At 43.4% G+C, this 24,414-nt stretch overlaps 1 protein-coding gene across 6 annotated transcripts in view; it reads left to right on the forward strand.

The window, feature by feature from the left end:
* The window catches only part of tgfbr1b (transforming growth factor, beta receptor 1 b), an 87,874-nt gene that overhangs the window by 26,506 nt on the left and 36,954 nt on the right, over nt 1-24,414 (forward strand). For 5 of the 6 annotated variants that reach the window (XR_014210039.1, XR_014210040.1, XR_014210041.1 and 2 more), the window contains exons 2-3: nt 5,713-5,958; nt 14,395-14,631. Coding sequence is in view for 2 of the 6 variants with exons in the window: in XM_082184551.1 (XP_082040677.1) it covers nt 5,713-5,958; nt 14,395-14,631 (483 nt within the window). In the remaining 4 variants the exon portion in view is untranslated. Of the gene's footprint in view, nt 1-5,712; nt 5,959-14,394; nt 14,632-14,695; nt 14,844-24,414 lie in introns of those variants that run through there. The other variant, XM_082184552.1, reaches the window with a different exon arrangement.

The following is a 24,414-nucleotide window of genomic DNA, read 5'->3' on the forward strand; positions in this document are numbered from 1 at the left end:
ATTTTCTGCAAAAACTACTTCCTGTACAAAAACAAATTTTAGTTATTATACTTATTAGGTCCTACTTATCCCAAATAGCAAGAACAATTATAAAATGCACACCAGGCAAACTCTCGGGTCTCAGGAGGATAAACACTGCAATATTCCATAAAAAATAATAGTCAATTTTGATTTAATAGTGGCTTTAATTAACATGTTGATCACATGCAGTGCTTTAAAATAAAGAGTGCCACTTAAGAATAAAATGCAGAAATGATTTTATCATTGATCAGTATATTAATAAAATAACGAATAGACTAGGGATGTTAACCGATGACCGTTTGACCGATGGTTGACTGTATCAACGTTAACCGATCAAAGTTGTCGGTAGTCGAGTAAAAAAAAAAAAAAAGATCTCTAAATTAGGCTATTATAGACAGTGGACTAAACGCTACTACAGTCAGCCATCGCATTTCAAGATCTTTTTGTGTGAAGTGAACATAACTCGCCTGTTTGTACTTAATAAACCAATAAAAACATTTGGCGCGAGGTCACAGCGTTTGGGTTCGCGCGCTCACAAGGTTTGCGAAAAGTAAAGGCTACAGGCTAAAACACTCGAGGTTAGAGCCAGGGCAGACGACAGGATGAAGCGTGCAAAGAAAAGTAGTGTGTGGGACCATTTCACCAAAAAGAATGACACAGATGTAAGTTGCAACTTGTGTGATACAGTGCTTAAATACAGTAGTAGCACATCATCTATGATGTATCACCTGAAAACGTGATGCTGTCCGTTATTAGAAGGCACACAGTGAGTCAGACCTGCCTTGGCCGGTGCGTCTTTTACGCATTCTGAAGGTGCCTGTTTTATCCATTGGTTTTATCGTGTTGCAGTCTATTAGGCAACATTCCGCATAAGATGGGCTTAGATTTGGAAATACATTACATCTACATTTCAGTGGTAACAGATAAGGTGATGATGATCATCATCTTTCTTTATTATTGTTAGCACTTCCTCAAACTAAAGCGGCGTCTCTTCGGAGCTGTCATTTTCTTAAATGAGCCTCTGCAATGTTTCAAATGAGCTTCTAACGCTACACAAAAGCCTTTATTTTCAACGCGATCACCTTGTACTCAAACCATTTCGAAACTAAGGAGCCATTTGTCCTCCGATTACATACAAGCTCCTCGGCGCCGCGTTTGCGGGACTCATGTTTCGCGCTGTAGGGGATTTAAAAAAAGTGACGTGAGTGGAAGGGCGGCGCTGGGCGGCCCAGGGCAGTGTGTGTGTGTGTGTGTGTGTGTGTGAGCGGGAGGCAGAGCGGCAGAGAGATGCGACAGAGTTGCGAAATTGCAGGCGCGGCTCGAAATGGCTGTTATTTCAAATAGCGTAGCATATTTTAAACTAACCGGTTAACCGGTTTCAACCTGCTAATGAGGCTCGGTGGCCGGTCAAGAACATTTTTAGTTTTCGCCATCCCTAAAATAGACCAATTGAAACCTTCTGTGGTTAATGCTTAAATTGTTAAATGTATCTAAAATAAATATATTAACTCATTAAATTAAATTCTAAAACTATCAATTTAAAATGGTATACTAGTGATACTTCTGTTATATTTAGCAGTTTTAAATATTAATAAAAAAAAAATTTTGCTGTGTATATTGAATTTTCTTGATGAAGAAAGACAAACGATGAAGATGAAGAAGCGTTTTCAAAATGTCAAATAATAATAATAAAATGTTCACTCGTCCTCGTCCTGAGGAGCGCGTCTCTATCCCGGTCCGGACCCGCTCAGCTGGAGGACTTTCACCTGAAATTCAAGGCATCACTAGCCTGGAAATCCAGAGCTAAATCTGAAAGATTAATGGTCTGGCTTCGACTAATGAAAATCGCCCAGCTTGAGGAGCGGCACCAAACATGCATTTGAAAATCTCACTGCACGCAATTGGATAACACTATGACCAATCACAACAAGCTCAATATGCTCAGCTACCAGCGGCGCTAACTGGTAGATTAGACTCTCGCCGTATCCGGTCGGCAAAACAGCAAAAACGCCCTTCTTGCAAAGGAAGGATTCGAGCGGCGTCTTCTGTTCCTCTTTTAGATAAAAAGCCAAGTCTAACTCGCTCATTGTAGCGGCCAAAGCCGTTTCATACAACTGGTGTTCATCCAGAGCCATCTTGCAATGTTTACTAATGACTTGGACGTCACCGCGCTGTCGTCATCTCGCCTCTGGCCCGCCTATATCAGATAACCCAATGTGATTGGTGCAGCTCGGATACAAGGGCATATTTAATGAGCATCATTACTCAACGCCACAGTAACTCAGCTTGTGTCTTGCGAGAACTCTGCATCTCCAGGGTCGGCATTACTTGCTATTTCTTAGCAATTGTTTGTGAAATTGACCGAGTGAAACTTGTTTCTACACCAGATTTGTTTGTCCGGCCTCATAATCTCCTCATTACAGCGTTCAGGCAGAAACAGAATCAGGTTTGTTTGTGTGTGTGTGTGAAAACTGTGCCTGTGATAATGAAAAGGATGAGGAGTGAGATGAAGACCTGTGAGAGTGAGCGTGAGAGCCTGAGCGTGTGAGTGTGAGAGTGAGAGCGTGAGAGTGAGTGTGAGAGTGATTGAGAGTGAGAGAGTGAGTGTGAGAGCGTGAGGGTGAGTGTGAGAGTGAGTGTGTAAGAGAGTGAGTGTGAGAGCGTGAGAGTGAGAGTGAGAGTGAGTGTGAGAGCGTGAGTGTGAGTGTGAGAGTGAGTGTGTAAGAGATTGAGTGTGAGAGTGAGAGTGTGAGTGAGAGTGAGTGTGTGTGTGAGTGAGAGAGTGAGAGCGTGAGAGTGAGTGTTTGAGAGTGAGTGTGTGAGAGTGAGAGCGTGAGAGTGAGTGTGAGAGGGTGAGTGTGAGAGTGAGTGTGTAAGAGAGTGAGTGTGAGAGTGTGAGTGAGAGCGTGAGAGTGAGTGTGAGAGTGAGTGAGAGTGAGAGAGTGAGTGTGAGAGCGTGAGGGTGAGTGTGAGAGTGTAAGAGAGTGAGTGTGAGAGTGAGAGTGTGAGTGAGAGTGAGTGTGTGAGTGAGAGCGTGAGAGTGAGTGTGAGAGTGAGTGAGAGTGAGAGAGTGAGTGTGAGAGCGTGAGGGTGAGTGTGAGAGTGTAAGAGAGTGAGTGTGAGAGTGAGAGTGTGAGTGTGAGTGAGAGTGAGTGTGTGAGTGAGAGCGTGAGAGTGAGAGCGTGTGTGTGTGTGTGTGTGTGTGTGTGTGTGTGTGTGTGTGTGTGTGTGTGTGTGTGTGTGTGTGAATGAGTGTCATTATTGTGTTGATGGCGTGTCAGAAATACTGATGATTCCTCACTGAGCTTCGGTTAGTTCCTCTGCATCTCAGATGGAGTGTGTGTTTGACAGACAGCTGTCAGTCCAGACGTCACAGATCTCTTCACACACTCTTCACACTCATCATCACACACCCTTACAAACTAAATATTCCTCAGGATCTTCTGCTGACTCTGGATCAGACCTGTGTTCTTCAGGTCACTGTTTCTGAGCAGACTCTGGTCTGAGGTCAGAGGTCAGGTTAGAGGTCAGAGGTCAGGCTGTGTATCCTCTGTGTCCTCCTGTACTGTACTGTGTGTGTGTGTGTGTGTGTGTGTGTGTGTGTGTGTGTGTGTGTGTGTGTGTGTGTGTGTGTGTGTGTGCAGCTCGTGGGAGTCTCTGATGATTCTGAGTGTTCGTGTCTCTGAAGCGTCTAGACCGAAATATGATCCGGCTTTATTGTAGCTTGTGGTTTTTTTGGTCATGCCTCTCTTCATCCCTCTCTCCTCTCTTCATCCCTCTCTTCATCCCTCTCTCCTCTTTCCTCTTCTTCATCCCTCTCCTCTCTCTTCATCCCTCTCTCCTCTCTTCTTCATCCCTCTCTCCTCTCTTCTTCATCCCCCTCTCCTCTCTTCTTCATCCCTCTCTCCTCTCTTCTTCATCCCCCTCTCCTCTCTTCATCCCCCTCTCCTCTCTCTTCATCCCTCTCTCCTCTCTTCTTCATCCCTCTCTCCTCTCTTCTTCATCCCCCTCTCCTCTCTTCTTCATCCCTCTCTCCTCTCTTCTTCATCCCCCTCTCCTCTCTTCATCCCCCTCTCCTCTCTTCATCCCTCTCTCCTCTTTCCTCTTCTTCATCCCTCTCCTCTCTCTTCATCCCTCTCTCCTCTCTTCATCCCTCTCTCCTCTCTTCTTCATCCCTCTCTCCTCTCTTCATCCCTCTCTCCTCTCTTCTTCATCCCCCTCTCCTCTCTTCATCCCCCTCTCCTCTTTGGGTGTGGTCCACATATTTTCACGGGAGTAACTTTTTCCGGTTCCTGAATTCTTGCCGGATCATGATGAGCTTGGGTGTGAGTCATCGGCTCCACGCCTTGAAGTTATAACAAACTTTCCAAAAATGCTAATAACTTTTGAATAAATCTGCGTATTGTAATGCCACTGGTCTTTAGGTTTGTCACTGTCGCCTCACGCACTCTGACCACATCACATCAGTTTTGTTTCTACGCCACTTATTGGTCAAAAGTTGCAGCTCGTGTGGAGTGTAGATGTGTGTGTGTGTGTGGCTGCAGTGTGTGGAGTGTAGATGTGTGTGTGTGGCTGCAGTGTGTGTGGAGTGTAGATGTGTGTGTGTGGCTGCAGTGTGTGTGGAGTGTAGATGTGTGTGTGTGGCTGCAGTGTGTGTGGAGTGTAGGTGTGTGTGTGTGTGTGTGTGTGTGTGTGTGTGTGTGTGTGTGTGTGTGTGTGTGTGTGTGTGTGTGTGTGTGTGGCTGCAGTGTGTGTGGAGTGTAGATGTGTGTGTGTGGCTGCAGTGTGTGTGTGAGTGTGTGTGTGTGTGTGTGTGTGTGTGTGTGGCTGCAGTGTGTGGAGTGTAGATGTGAGTGTGTGTGAGTGTGTGTGAGTGTGTGTGTGTGTGTGTGTGTGTGTGTGTGTGTGTGTGTGTGTGTGTGTGTGTGTGTGTGTGTGTGTGTGTGTGTGTGTGTGTGTGTGTGTGTGTTTGTGAGTGTGTGTGAGCGCGGTCTGGACTGTGGGCTTGTTTTCCTCCAGTCCTCGTCTCGTGTGTTTCCTTCCACCTCCACAGTTTCTCACAGCGACCTTGTCAGTGGGATGATATTACGTCTCACGGCTGAGTGTGTGTGTGTGTGTGTGCGTCTTTGTGTGTGTGTGTGTGTCTGTGAGCCTGATTACAAAAACAAAAGTCTCACCATTATAATCCATGTCCCAAACACACAATAATAATGTTCTCATGGTCATGTTCTGTAGCCGATATGACAGATTTGCGCTGTGAACTGTATTTTCCTTTCTGAAGTGATTCCGATCATATTTCAAGCAATTTAAACCCATCATGTTGAACAGTGCGCATCTGAAGCGTCTCAGCTGGAGGAAATAATACATTAATTATCGGCTTTAATATATCGGACAAATGTTCTTATCAGACCGATAACGCTAACATTAAAACTGAACATATATCTGATATGGTGGCTGATATATCCTGCATATACTGTATTAAGTGATTGTTCAGTAAGTGGTGCTATTCAGTGATATATGAAGATCTGTAATTTGGTCACATTGAGTTCAAACTTAAAATTATTATTATTTTGGTAAGATGAATAATTATTCTTAAAAAATAGCAAATGATTGGATAATCTATTTTTCGTCTTTAGTTTTAAATGGAGGTTTGACTAAATGAAATGTGTGTGTGTGTGTGTGTGTCCTCAGGCCTGCAGTGCTACTGTCACCGGTGCCCGAACCACACGTGTGCGACGGACGGGCTGTGCTACGTGTCCATCACGCGTCAGGGGAGCGTCACCACTCAGCAGAGCTGGTGCATTAGCGACACCGAGCTAATCCCGCGCGACCGGCCCTTCGTGTGCGCGCCCTCCACCAAAGACGACACCGGCATCTTCCCCATGTGCTGCGACACCGACTGGTGCAACAAGAACCCCGACCTCAGCGCATTCCCAGGTAACACTCGCTCGTCTGCAGCAACACACAGCGTTTACTGCGATCCGCCACGGCTCTGTGGAGGACTGGGTTCTGATTGGTCAATCGTTTATCAATTATTAAGTGTCGACTGGAGGAAAATACCAGACTTCACTTCAGAGTTTGTAATGTTGTGATGCGCCTCGGCTGGTTCATGGCTTATAGTTATAACACTCTGTCACACGGCTCTGTGGAGGACTGGATTCTGATTGGTCAATCGCCCCATCCAGCTCACAATAAGTGTTTTGAAATGTTAACTTTTCAAATTTTTGTTTTCTCTCACACACACACACACACACACACACACACACACACACACACACACACACACACACACACACACACACACACACACACACACACACACACACACACACACATGCAGCTAGCATGTGTTTTCTCTCACACACACACACATGCAGCTGGCGTGTGTTTTCTCTCTCACACACACACACATGCAGCTGGCGTGTGTTTTCTCTCACACACACACACACATGCAGCTGGCGTGTGTTTTCTCTCACACACACACACACACACACACACATGCAGCTAGCATGTGTTTTCTCTCACACACACACACATGCAGCTGGCGTGTGTTTTCTCTCTCACACACACACACACATGCAGCTGGCGTGTGTTTTCTCTCACACACACACACACACACACATGCAGCTGGCGTGTGTTTTCTCTCACACACACACACACACACACACACACACACACACATGCAGCTAGCATGTGTTTTCTCTCACACACACACACATGCGGCTGGCGTGTGTTTTCTCACACACACACACATGCAGCTGGCGTGTGTTTTCTCTCACACACACACACACACACACACACACATGCAGCTGGCGTGTGTTTTCTCTCTCACACACACACGTATGCAGCTGGCGTGTGTTTTCTCTCACACACACACACATGCAGCTGGCGTGTGTTTTCTCTCACACTCACACATGCGGCTGGCGTGTGTTTTCTCTCTCACACACACACACACATGCGGCTGGCGTGTTTTTTCTCAAACACACACACACACATGCAGCTGGCGTGTGTTTTCTCTCTCACACACACACACACACACACACACACACACATGCGGCTGGCGTGTGTTTTCTCACACACACACACACACACACACACACACATGCAGCTGGCGTGTGTTTTCTCTCACACACACACACACACACACACACACACACACACACATGCGGCTGGCGTGTGTTTTCTCACACACACACACACACACACATGCGGCTGGCGTGTGTTTTCTCTCACACACACACACACACACACACACACACACACACACACATGCGGCTGGCGTGTGTTTTCTCACACACACACGGCAGCACACATGCAGCTGGCGTATGTTTTCTCACACACACACACACACACACATGCAGCTGGCGTGTGTTCCCTTTCAAGGGAACTCGAGCTGCATTTGAGACGCTGTGGGAACGCCCTGCGTGATTGCGTCGTGAAGCACGTGTATAATCAGTCCAATGGAAAGACGCCCTTTCTCAGCTCTTACCTGCTGAATCCAGTGCCTCTGCTGAGGAAGGAGCCCGCTCTGCGGCTTCTCCTTCCCAGGTTGAGGCACCAATGCTGCGGCTATCCAGTTCTGAGGAACTGGATGTCGTTAGTATTGATACAGGGGATTATGAGTCTTCGCCAGCTCATACCTCTGTTGATGAAGAGCTTATGGAGGTCTTGACTCGTGCTGTAGCGAAATTAAATATTGACTGGCCAGCAGATGAAGTTGAAACTGAATCTAGAAAGAGTCTTTTAGATGAACAATATTTGCCATCTAGATCACGACCTCCCCGTAGGGAACTCCCGTTTTTTCCCGATCTCCACACAGAGGTGTCGTGGAATAAACCGGTGTCTTTCAGAGTGCATAATCCACAAACATCAAACTATATTCAAGAGTTCACATGTTAATGAAATCTGATGTAATATTATAATGCATATTTGGCTTGCTGTCCGGGGGGAGGGCTCCGAGCTCGGAATTCGGCCCGACCCCAGAGTACTCCCCCCTATGAATGTATAGCTCATAGGTATCTATGAGTAGACCCAGCCGAAAGTGAGGTGATGGGGTGGTGGCGGGATGCTGAGAAATTAGTCATGAGACAGGAGGTAAGGGAAGGCTTTATTTATACTGGCTTCTTCTTGTGCTGATTGGATGATTACCTGAACATGCTCCTCCCGAACTTTGTCACATAAAACTTCATGTAATGTTAAAGGTATATCACACCATCTTCGCTGGTGGGTAAAGCGTATTCGGCAGCAGGTCAAGCCGCGGCATGCTTACACGCCATGTCTATTATCCAAGCATACCAGGCTGACCTGCTGAAGGATATGGACGATTGTGAGGAAGTTAGCGCTGACGCAATTCGAGAATTGCGTCACGCAACAGATCTATCTCTCTGGGCCACCAAGGAGACTCATGGCAGCTGCGTCCAACGTAATCACTTTTGGCCTTCTGTACATCAGACCTCTGCAGTGGTGGCTCAGGACCAAGGGGTTTTCTCAGAGGGGAAATCCGTTTCGCACGATCAAGGTCACGCAGCGATGCCTACGTGCCTTGGTCATGTGGAAGAAACCTTGGTTCCTCGCCCAGGGCCCAGTGCTGGGGGCTTCTTGTCGACGCGTAACGCTATCGACGGATGCTTCCCTCACGGGATGGGGGGGGGGGGGGGGTGGTCATGAGTGGCCGCTCTGCGAAAGGTCTTTGGCAGGACCATCAATGTTCTTGGCACATAAATCGGCTAGAAATGATGGCGGTATTTCGAGCACTCAAATATTTCCTGCCAGACCTGAGAGGTCACCATGTGCTTGTCCGCACGGACAACACATCAGTGGTCTCCTATATCAATCATCAGGGAGGTCTGAGGTCACGTCACCTATGCAAGCAGGCCCATCAGATCCTCCTATGGGCCCAGGGGAAATTGCTGTCACTGGAGCAGATATCCTGTCAAGGCAGGGGCTGAGGCCCGGGGAGTGGAGACTTCACCCCGAGGTGGTGGAGCTCCTTTGGGAGAAATTTGGTCAAGCTCAAGTCGACCTGTTCGCATCATCAGAGACAACCCATTGTCCCATGTGGTTCTCCCTTACGCACCCAGCTCCTCTCGGACTGGATGCGATGGTGCAGATGTGGCCGAGGCTACACCTGTATGCATTTCCCCCGATATCCATGCTTCCGGGTGTTCTGGAGAGGGTTCGCCGGGAAGGGGCCCGTCTGCTATTAGTAGCGCCTCACTGGCCGGCCTGAGTGTGGTTCTCGGACTTGGTGTCCCTTCTAGACGGCTCTCCCATGGAGATTCCGGTCAGGAGGGACCTGCTGTCCCAGGCAGGGGGCACAATATTTCACCCTCATCCGGAGTTGTGGAAACTGTGGGCCTGGTCTCTGAGGGGGCTCGGCTTATAGAATCCGGTCTCTCGACTGAGGTCTCCATTCCAGAGCACCTTCTACGAGAAAACGTTATGCCCTGAAATGGACATTATTCTCTGCCTGGTGTGGTGAACGTCACCTAGATCCTGTTAACGATAAAGCATTAATTGTTGGAGATTTTAACATACACGTAGATAATCCAAATGATGCGTTAGGAGCTGCGTTTACAGATTTATTAAATTCATTTGGGGTCAAGCAAAACGTCACCGGACCAACACATCGTCTTAATCATACACTCGATTTAATTATATCACATGGAACCGATCCAACCGATATAGATATCATTCCACAAAGTGATGAAGTCACTGATCACTACATGGTAACTTGCATATTACGTACTGCTGTAATATGTCATGCAGCGCCGCGTTATCGACCAGGCAGAACAATCCTTCCATCCACCATAGATAATTTCTCAAATTGCTTATCTAATTTGTCTCAGCTGCTGCCTGAACCCAAACAAACAGATGAACTAGAAGAACTAACTAGCACTATGAGCACCATTCTCTCTAGAACATTGGATGTGGTTGCACCTATTAAATTAAAAAAGGTCAGAGAGAAAAATAAAGCACCATGGTATAACAATACTACGCATGTTTTAAAGAGAGAAACCCGTATTTTAGAGCGTAAATGGAAACAAACTAATTTAGAGGTCTTTAGAATCGCGTGGAAAGACAGTATGTCACGTTATAAAAAGGCCCTAAAAGCGGCCAGGGCTGAGCACCTCCGCAAACTAATAGAAAACAACCAAAATAATCCAAGGTTTTTATTTAACACCGTGGCTAAACTAACAAATAAACAGACGTCACCCGAACAAAATATCCCGTTACAGTTCAGTAGTAATGATTTCATGAACTTCTTCACTGAGAAAATAGAAAGCATCAGAACCACAATTGTAAACGTTCAATCTTCAATCGCGCCTTATAATTCAGCTTCAATTATCACCCCGCAAGAACAATTACAGTGCTTTACAACTATAGAACAAAAAGAGTTAAATAAACGTATCACTTCATCTAAAACAACAACATGTTTATTAGATCCTATACCAACTAAACTACTGAAAGAAGTGTTACCTGTAGTGGAAGAGCCTCTCCTCAATATTATTAACTCGTCTTTATCTTTAGGTCATGTTCCAAGAACATTTAAACTGGTAGTTATAAAACCTCTCATTAAGAAACCACAATTAGATCATAATAATCTAGCAAATTATAGACCCATTTCAAATCTTCCATTTATGTCTAAAATATTAGAAAAAGTGGTGTCCGCTCAACTGGGCTCTTTCTTGCAACAAAATGATATCTATGAAAAGTTTCAGTCTGGATTCAGACCGCATCATAGCACTGAAACTGCGCTCGTTAAAATCACAAATGATTTACTTTTAGCTTCTGACCAAGGCTGTATCTCAATACTAGTTTTACTTGATCTTAGTGCTGCGTTCGATACTATAGATCACACAATACTCTTAGATCGACTACAAAATTATACGGGTGTTCAAGGACAAGCACTAAGCTGGTTCAAATCATACCTATCTGACCGCTACCATTTTGTCTATTTAAATGGAGAAAAAACGATCATAACTCCAGTAAACTATGGAGTGCCGCAGGGATCTGTGTTAGGCCCTCTGTTATTTTCAATATATATGATGCCACTTGGAAATATTATAAGGAAACATGGAATTAGTTTCCATTGTTATGCTGATGACACTCAAATATATATTTCATCAAGGCCGGATGAAAACGCTAAATTTTCCAAATTGACAGAGTGTGTTAAAGATATAAAAGATTGGATGACGCGTAATTTTCTTTTATTAAATCCAGACAAGACAGAGGTAATACTTATCGGTTAAAAAAACCGCCCACAAAACCTCGCACAATACAACTTTAACATCATAGGATGTCCTGTTACTTTATCCGCTACAGTAAAAGACCTGGGTGTTATACTCGATTGCAACCTTTCTTTTGAAAATCATATTTCATATGTTACAAAAACAGCCTTTTTCCACCTTAGAAACATTGCTAAGCTACGTAATATGCTATCAGTTTCTGATGCAGAAAAGTTAGTTCATGCATTCATGACCTCGAGACTGGATTACTGTAATGCCTTATTAGCTGGTTGTCCTGCATCCTCAATAAACAAGCTACAGTTAGTCCAAAATGCCGCCGCTAGAGTTCTTACGAGATCAAGAAAATATAATCATATAACACCGATTTTATCATCACTGCATTGGTTACCTATAAAGTTCAATATTAATTACAAGGTATTGCTACTGACTTATAAAGCCCTAAACGGCTTAGCTCCAGTCTATTTAACGGATCTTCTATCGCCCTATAATCCATTGCGCTCTTTAAGATCACTAAATTCAAGGCTTTTGGTCATACCTAGGATATTCAGAACCACCAAAGGAGGGAGAGCATTTTCACATTTGGCTCCAAAACTCTGGAATAGTCTTCCTGATACTGTTCGTTACTCAGACTCGCTCTCCCAGTTTAAAACTAGATTAAAGTCGCATCTCTTCAGCCAGGCATTCATATAATCCCACAGTTCAAACTACAATCCGGCCTCTAGCTCATAAATGCCAGAGGAGAACTGGCCCCCGACTGAGCCTGGGTTCTCCCAAGGTTTTTTTTCTCCATTAGGTCACCTGATGGAGTTTTAGGACACCATTAGGTCACTTGATGGAGTTTTTCGGTTCCTTGCCACTGTTGCCTTTGGCTTGCTCTGTTGGGGATATTTTGGGGATATTTAATTTAATTTTATCAATCAATAAATTCCTCTTGAAATAAACTTTGTTGTATTATTTAAATTTAATACTGTGAAGCTGCTTTGATACAATCTGTATTGTGAAAAGCGCTATACAAATAAACTTGACTTGACTTGACTTGACTTAACTGCCCTGTTGGTTCAGTTCTTGATTTCTTGCAAGATCGTTTCTCTGCTGGATTATCTCCTTCTACCTTAAAGGTATATGTGGCAGCTATATCGGCCTACCACACCCCTCTGGGGGGCACTTCTCTTGGGAGAGATCCTCTTATTATTCGTTTTCTCCGTGGTACATTGAGGTTGAGACCGGCATTGCACTCTAGAGCACCGGCTTGGGATTTGGCCATTGTACTTGAGGGTCTGGCTTTGGCTCCCTTCGAGCCCATTGAAGAGGTTTCAGAAAAGTTCCTCACTCTAAAAACTTTATTTCTTCTCGCTATTTCTTCTATCAAGAGAATTGGAGATTTGCAAGCCTTGTCGGTTGCTCCTTCATGTTTGGAATTTGCACCTGGTATGGTGAAGACATTTCTTCACCCTAGACCGGGTTACATCCCTAAGGCCCCTACTAATGTTGTAACCCTGGTTCCCTTATAGGGAACGAGACACTGCGTTCGCCTGCCATACTTCTTGCATGCCCTGATCGACTTGCTTCAGGCTTACCAGAAGCTAGCACAGTCTGGTTTCAGGGGTGCTTTATAGTTTCCTGGTCGATGACGTCACCCGCCTATGACGTCTCGTCTTTCCATTGGACTGATTATACACGTGCTTCATGAAGCAATCACGCAGGGCGTTCCCACAGCGTCTCAAACGCAGCGTCTCGTTCCCTATCAGACGTTTTCTCACTCACACACACACACACACACACACACACACACACACACACACACATGCAGCTGGTGTGTGTTTGAATGATTTCCTGTGGTTGAGGAATGTAGCTTGAAGAAATCCTGCTCTCCTCGACCACAGACTCCTGTAAACAGAGTGAAGTCCTCGGGAACAGAGTCTCTCGCTCACTGCCTCTTCCAGCCTGTCGGGATCAACTTCTGTTTCAAACTTTATTTTCTGTCCTCGGCCTTCCGTCTGTGTGCAGATTTCTCATGTTTTCCATTTTCTCCTAATTAAATTGTCTTCTTGGATGTTATGGATATCCACTTGGGATGAATCACGGGTTGTTTGTTTGCTGTTTACGGGAGCTTGTGATTTCCCTGGAATGGGTCTGTCTGAAGTCTAGACAGGCGTCTGTGGGAACGCCTTTATTTAAAAACGAAATAAGTGTTACTAGGCTTCTGATAATATGTTAAGCATGCAAAATCGAGCATGACTCATGTTTACTTCAAACCAGACACGCAGTCTGGCAGAAACACATAACACAGACACTCGATACAGTCAATAATCAACACAAGATCTGACAACACTATTACAAGAACTTACAGCTGAAGAATCATTGTTTTATGCAGGATAACACTGTTACTTTCAAAACTGATGATTTGGACTTAAGTTCCATCCATCCATCATCCACTCATCCATCATCCATCCATCATCCACTCATCCATCATCCATCCATCATCCACTCATCCATCATCCATCCATCATCCACTCATCCATCATCCATCCATCATCCACTCATCCATCATCCATCCATCCATCATCCACTCATCCATCCATCCATCATCCACTCATCCATCCATCATCCACAAATCCATCATCCACTCATCCATCATCCACACATCCATCATCCATCCATCCATCCATCATCCACTCATCCATCATCCACACATCCATCATCCACACATCCATCATCCACTCATCCATCATCCACTCATCCATCATCCACTCATCCATCATCCACTCATCCATCATCCACTCATCCATCATCCACTCATCCATCATCCATCCATCCTGTGATTGTCCTGTGATTGTACTGTTCATTTGTCCGGGTATCAAAATGACTACAATAAATATAATATTCAAAATAAAAAAAAGGAGAACCACCTAGTATGCAACATTGCTTAAAAACAAAGAAAACAATCTAAAAAAAAGCTGCCATTAACATTGTCATGTTCTTCCCATTTTCTTGTTTTTTTTGTATGCAAGATTTTGAGTTCAATATATCTTATGTGTTTTATAGGCCTTGACTGCTGTAATGTTGTTGACCTGACTCTCTCTCTCTCTCTCTCTCTCTCTCTCTCTCTCTCACACACACACAGTGCCGACACAGAAGCCGGTGGCTCTGGGGCCCGTGGCGTTCGCGGCGCTGATCGCGGGTCCGGTGTGTGTGGTGTGTTTCCTCATGGTCACCGTGTTCTACATCTGCCACAGTCGCTCAGTTCTCCACCACCGTGTGCCGAACGAGGAGGACCCGACCATGGACCATCCCTTCATCACTGTGGGAACCACACTCAAAGACCTCATCTATGACATGACCACATCCGGCTCGGGCTCAGGTGAGTCTCGCTCACACACACACACACACACACACACACACACACACACACACACACACTCAAAGACCTCATCTACGACATGACCACATCCGGCTTGGGCTCGGGTGAGTCTCGCTCACTCACACACACACACACACACACACACACACACACACACACACACACACTCAAAGACCTCATCTACGACATGACCACATCCGGCTCGGGCTCAGGTGAGTCTCGCTCACACACACACACACACTCAAACTCTTATTTTAGTATTATTTAATAACCATTTCAGTATTTATTCATATTTTTCATTGTCATTTTAAGTTGTAGTAGTTTTGTTATGTGCTTCCATGACAGACGTGACTGATTTAATTTTTTTTATTATTTATATATTATTATAGTCAGTGGTTAAATTGGGCCTGGGCTCTCCGGGGCTCAGCCCCGTCACATAAGCCTGCTCGTTTGTGCCCTGATGTGCCTGTTTGCAGTCAGTTGCCTACTGGAAATTATGTCACATAAAATTTTATGAAAGTGATGTCTTTGAAAACATATTTCTGATTATAAATGAAAGATTTTTGAAATGGCATGTCTATTTTGTCTCGGCGGAGCTGAGATGAGAACAATCGGAACACGGCCGTCTTGTTTAGCTGCTTAATCTCGTTGTCAGTCGACCATGATCGCGCACCGCTCGCGCATGCCATGCGCATCTAGGTAGGCCACTACTCAGAACTCCGACACGGATAAATGTACGTAGCAATATATAATGAATGTTCCTGGGAGATCCGTAGAGCGGTATGTGGAAGCGCACAAAAGTTCCAGAACCTTCTACTGCCTTAAAAAAATAAAAAAAATCACAAGCTGCTGGCCGCCGCTGCAGCAACAGATCAATTTGGTCAAGTTCAGCACAACATTGGTTGTACAAAAAGTGCCCTGGCCTTGAAAGACGAGGTAAGGAAAATATGTTTGGCACATTGTACGGGTCACTATCATAACAAGGTAATACAATGTGTAATCAAGTGATGTCAATTCCAGCGCTATGGACGTGACATTTCCAGTAAAAACTTGAAATATAAATTCTCAGAAAATGCATTTAATACCAAATATATTGAAACTGTTTATATATCCATACTCCCTTAACCCTCTGGGGACCAAAAACGCGCCCGCGCGTTTTGCTCGTTTTTTTTTTTTAGCAATGAAAATAAACACTAAATGCTCTGTTAATTTTGATCTTTCATTTTCGTGTAATACATCAATCGATCCTGTTCAGTTTCTATTTTTTTTCTGTATACTCACAATAAAAATAAAGTGTTTTGCTTTTTGACAAATAAAGAAAAATTAACATGATGCGATTTCTGCCTTCTCTCTGTCAGTAAACTCCCATTTGAAACGCGTTCGAAAATTATCTATAACTCCGCGAAAATTCAGTCAAACAGGCAAACAGACCCACGGGCATAAAGCTTGAGATCGCATCTTTTAAATGAAGTCATTTATATAAAAAACAAATATTCTTAGTTTCTGTAATCTGTATACAAAGAGAGCGACTCCAGTCGACCTCATTACGAGATGATTCACAGTAATGTGACCACTCCCCGGAGAGCGCGTGCTTTTCAAATGCAAATTCCGAGAACCATTTCAGATCTGTGAAACGCCCACATCAGCTGTAAACAAAGCGCGTCGCGAGTGAGACATTATAGCCTTTATGGAGAAAAGTTTCCACAGTGCTGATGAGGAGAAATATCTCCTGATATGAGCAGCAGATCGCGCTGAGGAGTGAGGTAGGCTGTTTTCTTTTCTCAAGTGTGGAATAACGTTATGGAATAACGTTAGTGTAGGCCTATGTAAACCGCAAAAAGATGAATCGCATTTCTATAATATGACTCGCGTTTCTGTGAGATGAATGAAGGGTACATATTTGTAAAGAGTGTTTAGCCTAAATATGAATCGCGCGTCTGTGTGTGAAAGAATAAACTGCTTTGCTATAGCCTACTGAGATGAGTAAAATCGACTGGAATATGTTGAAATAAAATGTATTTGTATAAGCAACGTAAATTAACATTTATATGCCCTGATATTTCAATAAAACAACGTTAGTCAGGCGTTAGTCACACTATTTTTGTCAAAAATAAAGTCATAGACTAAGATGTTAGATGTTCCATTGTTGGCTATATTCAAACTAATGAATACATATGATAAAATGTAGGCCTATAATCTTTTTTTTCTTTCTTTTTTTTTTTTACAAAGAAAGAGTACACTTGAAATATTGTTGAAATTGTAATTATTGTTGTAATTGTAACATTTTTAATAAAATAGCTAAACATATTTACAAGATAGATGTAAGCGAAATCTTAAATGGTCAATATAAGTATTCTTCTAAATACATTGTCCTTGCATTGTGGCTCAGTCAGTGTCACACCTGAATGAATGGCTATTCAGAGTCATTATGCAGAGTGGGTGGGACATCCCAGGTGTAAACTACTCCTTCACGCCCCCCTCGCATATTGGCTTTCCAAGCAAAACCTGTTTTACACCATTTAAATCAATGTATTTTTTTTTGTGAACGATAAAGCAAGACTATTTTCACATAATTTTGAAGCCAGTACTCAAAGGTACAACATCAATTAGACAAAAGTCTTGTGGACACATATTTAATATGTGTTTTGTGGTCTTAATTCAGCCACTTTCATTTTTATTTTTTCCAATAACCACGCATAAACATTATTCTCTTAAAAATACAAACATCTACATACACATTGCTCGCATATTTTGGTAGCCCTGTTTGTGCTATATAGAGTGATTTTACACCTTTGCCATTAACATGTTTATAAATAACTGAAAAAAGCACAAATTTCAAGGCATGTCAGAACATCTCAAGGGCTCCAAAAACACCTTGGTCCCCAGAGGGTTAATAAAGGAGTCCAGACATTAGAAAAATGTCAGTCTACACATGCGTTTTATATTTAATATGAGGGAAATAGGCTACACATGCCGTGGACGTGACACAAAAAAATCTTTAACTTTTAGGTGGCAAAATATTGTTTAGTAATTCTGTGAATTACACTGCGCAAACCAAAAGTAGGCTAAATGTTATGTTCTGTGGAGAGGGTCGGCTCTCCACAGAACATAACATAACATAGGCCTATTCATTTTATTTTATTTTTCATGTTCGCATTTATGAGGAAAAAACAATATTACGGACGGGACAGTTCTCCGTTACGGTGATCGCTCTGAAAGCGGCACTAAAAGACGGTTTAAAACTTTCACTGAGACCTCAGGCTCAAACAGAAAGCAAGCCTTTCTTTAAAATGAATTTCGTTTTGTATTAATGATATCTTAATTTTAATCAATGTTTCATCAACCAATTGCCAGGATTTAATAATTAAGAAGTAAATATAGCAGACAATAGATAATCATGACACGGAGGCGCCAGAACTGAAGTGCGTCTCATAAATGAACCGAAACTCAGCGTAAGGTACTTGCCTGACAGACCTGAGAAATATCTATAGAAAGCTTGAAATGTCTTCTTTTAAACAGAACAATTCAAAACGAAAGGAAAGGAAACAGATTGCTGCTTGTGTAATCCATATGAAATGTAATTTCTCTCTGGCGCGTTCACTACTGCGAAGATCGTGAGTCATCGTCAACTTCATCTATGCAGGGCACTGACACAGAAAACAATTGTTTATTAATAAACAATTAAAATGTCTCCTTGATATATTTTACATATTCATAATCATTACTTTTGACGGACGGTTCTTGGTGACAGCTTTTAGGTGCTTTATTGGCAGCGCCACCCTTACATGAACGCGTCACCACCACGTCAGCACCGAAAACAGGAGATTTTTTTCAATCCCTGTTTTGGCAGGGGGACAACTGATCAGAAAATGTAGTGAAACGTTGTAGAAATGTAGTGGAGTAGAAAGTATAATAATTGCTGCAAAATGTAACGAAGTAAAAGTCAAAAGTAGGCCTATGCACTATCGATTCTACTTAAGTAAAGTAAAGATACAACTACGTGAAAAATGTAGCCTACTTCAGTAAAGTAACGAAGTAGGCTATTTGTACTTCGTTACATTCCACCACTGCTGATTAACAGTAGGCTAATGTAAATGCTAAATGTCCTAATACCTGTTGATACTACAACAATGCAAAGTATATGCTCTTAACCTTGCAGTTTTTCACATATCATGTAAGACTCAATTTCTCCATTTCTTTGCACAAAACTCTCCAGAAAATGCCATTTAATGGTTTATTTTTCAAAAATACCCCCCGGACCCCTCTAGGGAGAGCCCCCCCACATAATAAATCCCAATTTAACCCCTGATTATAGTATTTATTAATTTTTTTCATTTTAACTTTAGTTTAAGTTGTAGTTGTTTTGTAATGTGGTTGCATGAGCACCGATGCGACAGAGAAACGTCTCGGTTACGTATGTAACCTTTGTTCCTTGAGTGGGGAACGAGACACTGCGAATCTCGCAGTGGGAACACCTTTGGTGTGGACGAATGTCTGAAGCCCTTATACCATCACGCCAATTTGATTGGTCAATAGCGCTTCCTCTAGTGGACTGGGCACACACACCTAGAGGCGAAGCCAAACCACGTGCCTCATAAGTCACTGAGATAGCCTCAATCACCCGCTGAGATAGCCTCAATCACCCATTGAGACATTCTCTGTTTGGGGACGGCAGCCCCTCTGTTTTTACCACCAAAACACACAGACAATTGCTCCGATCTACGCCACTGGGCTGAGCGGTCGACATGGGCCTTCAGTGCCCTGACCGGGCAGAGGCAGAGAGGCCGTGCATTACTCCCAGTCTCCGAATCAGGAGGGGGAAAAGCCTCCAAAACCTCCTGCTGGTAGGAGGTGGGCCTTTCCTGAATTGGATGGTGTAACCGTGTCGAATGGTGCGTAACACCCATTGCGATTGGCAGGCGCTGCTACCACGCCAGAGTCCCCAGTACTCTGCTGGGGCGTTAGCCATTCTTCCTCTGGAACCTGCCGAACTGCAGGTGTCAGTACATTCGCTGATTGCAGAGAGCCTTTGGCGTCTGCTGAAACAGGAAGTACGAGTGGAGTGACTACGGTAGTCATAGGCTGTTTCTCAAAACCAAGAATGCAAAGAACGGACTTGTGTTCTTGGGGAGAACGCTCTTGCTAGTTGTTCTTGGAAGAATGAACTCACAAGGTGACGAACACACAGAACGCTGCTGACAGTTTGAGACGATGTGTTCTTGCTGGTATTGCGCAATAATAAACTTTGCCCGGAACTCCGAAGGCGTGAGTGCGCGGAGTGTCTGGAGTGCTGCTCGTCGAGGGAGCCTCGCCCAAAACCGCCCAAGACGCAATTTGCGGCGGAACGGTAATCTCTCCGATGGAGGGCCAGACGAGCAAAGGAATCAGGAACTACTTCTGGGGGCCTGGGGTCAAGAGATCTTGGCTGTCGGACCCAGGTCTATCCGTCTAAGTCGTGAACGAAACGGTGGATGTGTCCTAGGGCCCCAGTCTGTGCGTGGGGGCTCCATAGGTGATGGTTTGCTTCGCTGTGCCTCACAGGAGCGCTGCAGGGAAGATGAGCGCTCCCTAGGCCTGCATGGAATAAGCTTGCGGGAAACAGCAGATTGTTGTTTCGCTGCTCACCTTCTCTACCACAGCAGTCACAGACTCGCCAAATAGACCGTTGTTGGACATGGGGGCATCTAACAGGAAGGTCTTGTCTCTTTCTTTGATGTCAGTAAGAGTGAGCCAAAGAAATTTGTGCTGAAAAAGGCTGCTTCCAAGACTTCGAAACCTCGTGGTGGAGGTCTTGGAAGAAAGGTAGAGGCCTACGGGTCTGGGCTGGGGCACGGCTAGTCAAATAGCGATCGCAATCCCAATCCAGCCCAGCTTGTTTACAGCACGAGTGACCACGTCTAACAGCTCGCTGTACGACGGAGAAGTGCACTCCTCCTGTCCGCTCGGAGGGAGAGAGCCGCACAGGTCGCCTGTAAGCTCCTCAGAGTCAGAGGCCACCGTAGACAACACGTCATCATCGAACAGGCCACAACCGTAAGAAATAGCATCTCGAGCTTATGGAGTAGCCTAGGCCGCAAATCATCGCCAACGAAAATGACGGGGTTTCGATGCATTTCTTGAAACTCATCATGTCCGCTTGAGCGGAGTGGTAAAACTGCTCTGAATTACAGCAAAGAACACAACAAACATGCTTTCCTACGGGCAACAGAAAATCCGCTTCCTGAAGGAGTACAATCTGAGGAGTAGTGCGCAGCACACTAATATGAAGCACACGTGACGTATGCTTAGGGTGGTGCTAAGCGCTATTGGCCAATCAAATTGCGCTTCAGACTTTCGTCCACACCAATGGTGTTCCCATTGCGAGATTCACAGTGTTGAGAGACCTATGAAAGGGAACAACAAACTGTTATTTTATCATTATTTATATACTAATATAGTATTCATTGATATTTTTTATTCACTTTTAGTTTAATTTTTTAATTTTTTTTTTTTATTTAGTTAATTTTTATTTATTTATTTTTTTAGCTTTTGTCATTTTATTAGTGTTTTTATAATTCTATATTTTTTCATATATTTAGCTCTATTTTAATTGCAGTTTTAGTTTTAGTAAGGAGTTTATTTTAAAATTTTATAACAGCTTTATTTCAAGGAACAGAGATGATTTTGAAGAGTTTTATGTAACAATAACAGCTCTGCTTTAATGCGCGGGACGATGTTTGTCTGGTAGTGTGTTCTCGGCTCTATACATCTCTCGGTTGTCAAGTCCTGCTTTTACGCCCAGATCTGGTTCATACGAAACTCTTCCTGTGATTCCGGTTATTCTGGCTTCATTTACACTCTTTACCCTTCATATAATTACCTGTTAATCTTTCTAAACACCTGCGTCCTTTATGTGTGTGTGTTTACGTCTGCACGTCTGCTGTTCTCTTTGTTGTCTGGTTCGTGGATCATCCCTCTCTCCTTCCCTTTGTTTCGCTGTGTTTCTCCGGCAGGATTAAACACTGTGTGTCGAGTGTAAAGCGCCAGTTATTTTATTGGCACGTCGTCAAGAAAGTTAAAAACAGGGTAAAGGCCTGTTCACACTGACACGAATGTTCGGCATGATCAGTGTGTAAAAATAAGCAGATGAGCTGAGTGATGATGATGATGATGATGATGATGTAACATCACTCTCTGGCTTCTAGAAGAGCAGAAATACAGCGGTTACTCTGGAGCAATCTTCAGTTTCTGACATCCGTTTGTCACAGAGAAGGAAAGACGTCAACATTTTTTTTTTGTATTTGCATCATAAAATACAAGAGAACTGGTTTTGAATTCTTCCTGTATTATTCACCAAAAGTGCAAATCTTATTTGGAAAAAAAAGAAAATGTGTCACATGACTGCACTCGGTGTTCTTGTTGGTCTGAACAAACATAATAACAGCCGTTCATTCACATTTTTGGCGACATGATCATTTGTGTTATCAAGTCTTTTCACTGGAGCTTTTAGTAAATTTTGAAATCAACAAATGAACCATTTCTATTAACTTTAGTTAATAACCTTAGTTAATGTCACAGATGGACTCTTATTGTACAGTGTCCATCTTTAATCATCTACACATTGAATTTAGACACAAATGTATATTTCTCTCACTTTATTTGCTTGTATTTTATAGCACTTGATGATTATCTAATCAAAATAACAAATGATGTATTACAGTGACGATAAAAAAGAGCTGAAATCGGAAGAGTTTCTTATATATGTTTCTGTCGGCTGCAGAACATGATCATCATCTCACGTCCCCAGCTTTAAATATGCCATTTCACTGGATAACGAATGCATGGAAACGACCAGCTGGATATAAACCAATTAACATCGATGGTAACAATCGTGACATTAAACATTTAACCGGCTTTAACCGTTTGAGGTTGTAGTAATGTTAGCAGCAAACATACTGCTGTTCTCCACTAATGCAGTGTCTAGTTAACAGATTACTTTATAAAGATGTGAAAACATATACTGTACACTAGAGCTGGCAGAATGGCTGAAAAGCTAAATTCGAATTTTTTTCTTAAATATGAGCAAAATTCTAATTATATTCGAAGGCAATACTTCATGTTAGAGGATAAAAGTACTGTACTGTCTCCTGTGTCCACAAGAGGGCTCAAGCGAGCGCAATAAGCAAATATAAACCAAATCAAGCATTGCATCTTTTATTACATGAAATGACATTCACTTTTTAAAGTGCATTAACTTTTGAAACAATTGCTCTCGAATAAAATACAATTTCTTTAATGTGCATGCAAGGAGAATTAGGTTACAATAGTGCATAACACTGTGTTTGTGTATCAGTAACCTGAGAAAACACACTTCAACACACAGCGTAATGAACTACATGAACACACAACAGCAAACTGACATTCAGAAACACTCACTTCTACTCTCTACATATTGTTCTTTAAAAACACCAGACGCTCAGCTTGATCTGAGCGCTTTCACACTCTCACACACTCTCTCACACACACACACACACACTCACACGCTGAGCGCTTTCTGTTGACAGTGTTTCCAGCTGGTGAAACACACACTCACACACACACACACACACACACACACACACACACACACACACACACACACACACTCAGCTCTGACCGATGTGCAGGTGAAGGTCAAGTGTGTCGTTGCCTCAGACTGAACATTTTCATCAGAATGAAGAACCTTTTCCCGCCATTTTCCACATCAACAACTGCGCTGTACTGGATAAGTTAACAAACAAACCGCGTCACTAACGACATCATCATGTCTCGCGCACCTCTCGACACACCAGACATTTGAATGCACGGTTTTTCCATTTAAATGTGCAGTTTTTAAAAATAAATTCAACGAATATTTGAAATTAATTTTTTTATTTGACATCTCTACTGTATACTTATACCATGGTCTGGGTGAATACTCGATTCTGATTGGCTGCAGGGTGTCCATTAAAAAGTGATAGAGGACACCTAGTAAAGGAGTTCTGGTGAAACTGACTGTTTACCGTTCTAAATGAATGAATAAATGCGCTGGCTACATCAGCTGTGAGTAACCATAGCAACAGGCAGTAAACTGAAGGGGTCTACGAGCTGAGCGGACTATAAATATCTCCGGTTGCTAAATAAACCGTCAGGCGTAACCAGGGAAACCAAGTTATTGTTTGTAAAAACTTTAGATTTCGATTGTAAAACTAATTAAAATATAAACTAATGTTTTAAAAATGTGTTATTTGGCAAGTGACCATGGTATAAGCGGGTTAATGCCCTTCGAGGTGTCCATTGTCAGGTATTAATGGACTCCGGCGGAGGCAACCGTCCGACGCGCAGCGGAGAACCTCGTCGGGCATTAACCCTTACATACCGTTTACTCAACTTATAATTATAAAGCACTTTCAAAACCATTAGAATGGACCAGAGTTCTGGCCATAAATAGTAAATAACTCTGTTGACACCAAATAAATCTTGAATGCGCATCTGAAGTGTCCGGCTCTGTGCAGACTCGCGTGTCAAAACAAACTCCACGAGGTGTCAGTGATGGTGTTCGCCTGTAGAGGGCGCTGTCGTACTGTATAATGACACACACCCTTCTCAGCCGAAACACGGAAGAACTGTCGCTACGGATTTGTTCCAATAACCGATTGTTCCAGCAATTGGTTATCGGTTGAACCACTCACACACGAAAGTAGTGTGTGAAACCACCTTATCAGACACATGGGACCTGGAGCGAGGTCCACACACATACACACACACACACACACACATCCCCAG

Source organism: Leuciscus leuciscus (genome assembly GCF_965113295.1).
Source record: "Leuciscus leuciscus genome assembly, chromosome: 11".
Taxonomy (NCBI): Eukaryota; Metazoa; Chordata; class Actinopteri; order Cypriniformes; family Leuciscidae; genus Leuciscus; species Leuciscus leuciscus.